The sequence below is a fragment of the Sodiomyces alkalinus genome (genome assembly GCF_003711515.1).
Source record: "Sodiomyces alkalinus F11 unplaced genomic scaffold SODALscaffold_2, whole genome shotgun sequence".
In the NCBI taxonomy this organism is placed as follows: domain Eukaryota; kingdom Fungi; phylum Ascomycota; class Sordariomycetes; order Glomerellales; family Plectosphaerellaceae; genus Sodiomyces; species Sodiomyces alkalinus.
Window position 1 is genome coordinate 4,607,418 of NW_021167080.1, and position 6,877 is coordinate 4,614,294.

Genomic DNA, 6,877 nt, shown 5'->3' on the forward strand with positions numbered 1-6,877 from the left:
CCGCGGGCTGCCAGTCCCGCCGAGGCGGTCCAGGCATCAGTCCAGGAAAGGGAAATCCTTACCGGGGAGTTATACGACAATGCTATTCCTGCAGCCCTAACCCTAACCCCATCTTCCGCACCGCCCTCGCCTAAACCATACAAAGGGGAGGGTTTAGATAATGCAACTGGCGCGTCCGTCCGTGTGACGCCCGAGGTCATAGATACTGGGGTTCCGGGACCGGGACCAAAGTACCATCTACGTCAACATCTCCTCAACGCTTCGGCCGCAATCTCCTGTAAACGAATAAAACGACGCAGTCCAAGGACAGCGACACAGACAACCAGGGCTCAGGCAGTAAGGATAAACTCGACAGGCTAGAATTTCAACACAGAGAGATCTCTTATTTACTCGTAGCCAGTGAGGATTCTAGCTCAGATAATAAGGACGTTCACCAAAGTCGCAAGCGCCGCAGGGTGTCGAAGTCCCCTTCCGGTGCAGTTCGCAGTACTTTAGACAGTGCGCGATACTCTCGGGGCTCCCGCTATAGGCGATTAGCAGCATAGCTGTCGAGCGTGTCTCAAGCGCCTGGATACAATATTCACCGGTCGCCAACATCAGAGGCAAACCCAGCTTGCTCCAAAGCCGACGTGCTTCTTGCTCAATTCGAGCAATGGCCTCTCAGAGACGTTTTCCTCAAGCGCATCACGGAGGGCAGCAAGACGACATTTCAACTACAGTTTGAATGGGACACTGAGTCCTATGAACCCCATAGCGACAGATCCGTATCGCAATCGAAGAAGGGCAGAAAGGTAATGAAGAATTTAGGTTCAGCTGTGAAATCATCCGGCAAAAGGTGGACATTAGAAGAGGACGAAACTGTGCGCAGGATGAGACAAGCTGGCAGGTCCTGGTCTGACATCAAGCGCGCCCTTCCTCGCCGTTCTGAGGGTACGATCCAAGTCCGGTACTCGACGAAACTCAAGGGTTGATCTAGTCACGCAGAGCAGCTCCAAATATGTTTTCTATGAGAGAGTGGATAGCTTGTGCTGACGGGCGTGTCTACATTGTTCACCACGAATATCTGCTTGCGTTGTACCAATTTTTAGTCTGCCGCTCTTCTCCAGAAATCGCTATCGTTGTCAACGTCATAGTCATCGTCATCATAGCCATCATTGTCGTAGTCATACCCAGAATCATCAAGGTTATTATCGCTGAATCTTCTAATATAAGGGTAGATTTAAGCTTAATTTATTCCGTGATTTGATTCGCCTGCTAATTAAGCTATGAGATTAGACGGCAGGGTATAAGAGACCACCGCCAACTTGTCCCGGGAATACTGAGCAGCTAGCCTCGCCTCCATAGAGTGCACACCAACACAACTGAATTTAGTAAGACAACAAATTTACTAGTCCGTGGGCCTCCTTTTGTACTCCGCGGGGCCTCGCTTTGCCCCGCCGGCTAGCCTTCGGCTTAGGTTTCCCCGGCCGCTTTCATATCCACACCCTGTTATAATCAGAGTAAAGAACATTTCAGCAGGGTCGCTGCTGCCGGCACACATCCGTGCGGTGGAGGACAGCGAATACCGGCAGTGCGTGGTGTGGCAGTGCGACCCCATGCACGGCAACACGCTCTCGACGGGCAGTGGAATCAAGACGCGCAAATAACTACAGTTGGAAATCCGGGGCCCAATAAGTGCGCCCCCCAGGGCCAGAGGGCGCTTGAAAGTGTCACGTGCCAGTCTCACCGGCGGCGCACTTCGTGAAAATCCGCTTCACTCTCTCATACCATCGCCACCCACCACAACAGCACTATTATGGACCTTGGCGCATTGGATTTCAAACAGCTTCAGATGCCGAGATATGCCCCAAGCACAAGATGGACATCATTCGAAGGTTGGAATTACAACGGCATGACAGAGCGGTTGGAGGCATTGCTTGCCAAGCTTGACAAGAGGATCAAGCCCTGGCCACCTCGATCCCGACCCCTGCGGGTCCGAAGGTGCCAATAGGGGGCGCTAAAACCATTGCCATCCCCACACAAAAAAGGAAGGCAGCCGCCACCGACGACCGACAGCATCTCATACCTGCGACCTTTCGCCAGCATGTCTACAACTGTCAGCACCACGAGCCGCTTCCTCAGTGCGCTGCAGGCGCAAGGTCGCTTGATCTTCGAAGGTCCTCACACAGTCCGCAAAGTGGGCGAGGCGTTTCTCATTCGGAGAGAGGCGGAGGCAATGGATTATGTGAAGAAGAATACATCCATTCCGATTCCAACAGTTCTACGAGTTCACCTCGACGACGCCTCCAACGGCAAAAGCAGCTGGATCCTCATGCAACGGCTGTCGGGACTTGAACTTGGTACTGCTTGGCCTCAGATGGATGATGACGCGCGGTCCGAAACCATATGTCAATTAAGATCATACTTGGAGCAGCTTCATCGACTCCGCCCAGCAACTGCCGTCGTGGGACGCATTGGATCGGCCTCTGGAGGTCCGGCTTGGGATCACAGACTGAGCAATATGTCGACCTGTGGCCCTTTTGAGTCCGTGGCTGAATTCCATGATTTTCTAGTTGCCCCCGTCCGACAATGCCCGCGACCCGAACTGGTCGCTAAATACCGAAGCCAACTGGCTGATACATACGACGTATGCTTCGCCCATGCAGATCTCTCTTGGGAGAACATTCTCGTTGATGTTTCGACTGGGCAGATCCAGGGTATTCTGGACTGGGAAATGGCAGGGTTCTGGCCGGAGTGGTGGGAGTATAGGAAAGCTCTCTTTGGTTCTCGAAGCCAACAATGGTGGAGGCATATATTAAAGGAGGTCATGGTGGAACGTACAAGAGAGACAGAGATCGACATGGAGCTAGAGATGTTCTGAATCGGGGCTATCAAACTAATCCGTCCTTACGACCCCTCGTCACAGCATTGGCACTGCTCGTCTTCCATTCATTTCTCCTTCAACCAGGTTTTCAACGCCTCTGCAGTCAGATAATCATATGCGAAACCATCCTCCTTTAGCTTTTCGAACCCTTCGAGCGCCCAGTTTTGGCAGTTCCACCCTGAATGCTCGACAGTATCAATTGACACATCCTTCAAGATCTCATGAATCCTGTTCAACATCGAACTGTCCACTTCTCCAACCTCAAGCTCTTCCTTGAGAGAGCCGGACTTTGCAAGATCTACCTCCTCGGGTCCTTTGTAGTAGAAGGCACCTGGCATTCCTCGGAGTTGGTGTGCTATGCCCAAGTTCTTGCTACCCCTGACCTCAACTTGGATGAAGTATGACCAGTGGTATGGCTTGGTTTTGCCAGTCGTTGAGTACGTACCACGATCATAGGTGCCGAGATATCTAAGTATACACTGACGCTGGCCCACTTTATTTGTCGACCACTCTCAGCAGCCTGGTGTTCGTACTAGTACTACCGCCCGGACCCGTTTTCCGAATTTTTACAGTGTTTTTCGGGCGACTTTACTATATAGTATATACTTGTATAGTCTGTAAAATTAAGCTACTTCTATAATATGTAGCGTTTACTACTAATCGCCCAGTAGGTTATTAAGGGATCTTAGTACGAATCCCCTGTAAATTTAACCTTAGACTATACTCCTATATACTATATCCCCTAATAAGATATAAATAGGATATAAGATAGTGTATAAAATACGATAAGAAATACGATAAGAAATAGGATAAGAAATAGGATAAAAGAAATAAGATAAAAAATAAGATAAGAAATATACTAAAAGAAATAGGATATTATTATTATTATTATTCTTAATCTTACTCCGCTATCCTAACTAATCTATCTATAAGAGCCTTTCTAGGCTATACGGTCCTTCTCGGGTGGCTATAGAGGGGAAAACCCGGGTAAAACCCGGGGAAAACCTCTATACACTTCCTTAGGTGGAGAGGTACCATTATGGGGCCGACGTGGCCCCGGTTTATCCCTATTACGTATCTAGATCTTACCTTTAGGCCGGTAGCTAACGGGAAGTGTGGTAGGCTAGTGGTTAGGTGGGTTAGCCTAGGCTAATCTCTATCGGTAGAATAGGGGCTAAGGGGGCGCTACCGCGCTTCCGCTATACGGTAGCTACGGCTCTCCCTCCTCGGGCTCCTTATATCCCTTAGGGATTATACCTTTATTCCTTCTATTCGGTTAATAAAAAGAGTAGGGGAGGTAGGCGTCTTTTACCTCCCCTAAGTAGGTTCCTGCTATATCCGGCGGTAGGTAGGGGGAATAGGGCCCTACCCTGTTATAAGAAATAGATAGTTAATATCCCCTAAGGCCTTTATACCTTAATCCTCCCTCTTCCTCCTATAACGCTAATAAGTTTATTATAGGTTTTCCCCGGTCTATTCCCGCTAACGGTTTTATAGGTATATCGTTACGGCCTATACTAACTAGTAAACCCCTTTAGTTTTCTTATTATATTCGTATTATATCTTAATTATAGGTGTCTTATAGGTAATATCGCGGTAGCTTAATAGCGTAGGGTTAACTAGGTAGTATAGTATCGATTTATATATATAAATAAGTAATCTAAAGTGGTAGTATAATATAAGTTCTTTTCGTGGCGTAGCGGTGCCTTAGTAATAATATACTAATAGTTATAGATATCGTCTCCTAATAATACTAATACTAATAATAATAACCGCCGCTATAAGCGCGGAATAGTTTATATTATACCGTATATAGCCCGGTAATATCGGAGTAGTATTATAACGCTAATATAGGGTAGTTATATTTATTATAGTAAGCGTTTAGGTATTTACCCCGATAATATAAAAGCCTACGCTAATATTACGGGAATAAGCGCGGCCTATTATTAGTATACTAATAGTCGTTATCCCTATAAGGATATAAGTTACCTCGGTGCTATAGTAGTATCGTATATATATCGGGGTAGATATAGCTAATAGTTTAATAGGTCCCCTCCGCTACTAAGAAGTAGTAGTAACGCCTTATAGATATTTATTAGGCGTATATAACGGTAAAGGCCGCTAATAGCGCGGGTATCGCTATTATAGGTATCCCCCTTCGGTGCCGTAGCGGTTCTACGCTAATAAGTTATAGGCTAAAGAGCGCCTAAGGATAGCGTCCTAGTCTTTTAGCCGGGCCCTAAACCGGGTATTACCTTCCGGTCACGGTTATAGCGGCACTGTATTGGTAAAGGTATAAGAGTTATCTTATTAGATAAGACGTTTAGAGGGTAAGATAGACCTTATCCTAGAATACCTTATAAATAGCCCCCCCCCCCGGTCCCGCTACGGCTCCTTAGCGGTATTAGCTGACTAGCCTAATAGGGTCTTAAGTATATTAAAAGCGGTATTAATACCTCTAAGAGAGGTAATAATAATAAAAGCTAATTAGTATTATAATAGTACCGTGTTAATACTGCTAGGGTCCCGGCTAGTAGGGCCCTTATCTTAATAATTAATTAGTTGTAGTGCTACCTTATCCCCGATATAGTCCCCTTTCGGTATCACGGGTATCTTTATAGGCCTCTATAACTTCGACGGCGAGGCGGAAGTCCTTAAGCCTCTTCCGTTATAGGAACTACCTTATAACTACCCTGGCTTTCGTGTCGTGGTCTAGTATATCCTATAAATCTCCTCTAATCGTGAGTAGTCTCCCTACGGCACTAAAGAGCTCCTTACGCTTTTCCTTAGTTATATCCTAGTATTAGAGTATTACGTATTCCGCTATTTCTACCCCCCTATTACTATAAGGGCACCACGTTATTAGAAATCCCGGCACCCTCGCTTTTACTAAGAAGGCTTATAGGCCTAGCTTTTCTAATCTAATTTAGGTAAGTGCGGCGTTTTATAGCTTTAGGGGACCTCTATATTTCCGGAGGGAGCGTTATATCGGGGAGTGGCTTAGTGCCGTTATAGCGTAGGTGTATAGCCTCCGTGACTCTGCCTAGGTTTAACCCTAGTCCTTTACAAGGGCTTTCCTCGGGGCCGCGTTTCCGGCTTAGGTTATTAGGGCGTTAAGTTAGGCTATCCACGTAAGGGCTATATAGGTCCTATAATACCGATTCGGTGCCGCTAAGGCTCTTACTATAGCGTATACTCCGGCTAATATCTTATCTTCGGCTCCCTCCTTTTATATCCGGCGGACCTTCCAGGCACTAAGGCTTAAGAGGTATAGGTTAAGGGGGGGGGATAAAGGTCTCTTTTTCGAGGACTCTAACCGGTATGGCTTTATAGGCTCCGGCTATTAATTAGAGGCACCGGTTCTATACCGTTATAAATACCGCTACGGGGCCTTACTAGGGGCCGGCCCTTATTTTATAGATAGTTAAGGCGTAGTAGGTAATTACTAGTCGTATTACTATAAGGTATAGTCATTTTATATCCGCGAAGCTATACCTTTATACTACCGCGCTAAGTCTTACCAGGGCGTATATTTAGGTAGTTAGGCGGCTTTTTACCTTTTTAGTATTTTATCGGAAGTCGAGCTTCCTATTAAGCTAAATACCTAGGAACTTTATCGCCTCTGTTACCGGCACCGAAGTAATATTTAGGGGGAGCGGGGTAAATAAGGGTTAGCGTGATTATATAAAGGGAATGTAGATATACTTAGCTAATTCGAATTATAATCCGCTTATTATCTCTTATTCTAGGTATATCCGCTACGCGGCGGCGAGGCGTTACCGCGTCTATACGTTCATCCTACTAAAGGCGGTAATATTCGTGTTATTAGTAAAACCTACTATTATTATTTTAGGGACCCTTTCTAGCTCCTTATATAGAGTAAAAATATAGAGGATAAAGAGGATAGGAGAGATCGGGGAGCCTTACGGTATACCCCTATAAAGGTGCCGCGGGGGGGCCGTTTCGCTATTAAGTAATAGCTAGGCTATACGGTCCTAGAGGAAGCTACTAATT

The 6,877-nt window shown here is 46.5% G+C and overlaps 1 protein-coding gene across 1 annotated transcript; it reads left to right on the forward strand.

Moving 5' to 3' along the window:
* Positions 1-1,793: 1,793 nt before the first annotated feature.
* On the forward strand, positions 1,794-3,072 carry SODALDRAFT_330963 (kinase-like protein). Its single transcript, XM_028611337.1, has one exon. It carries the CDS (start codon positions 2,084-2,086, stop codon positions 2,858-2,860), a length of 777 nt encoding a protein of 258 aa, XP_028469045.1. The 5' UTR covers positions 1,794-2,083; the 3' UTR covers positions 2,861-3,072.
* The last annotated feature ends 3,805 nt before the right edge of the window (positions 3,073-6,877 follow it).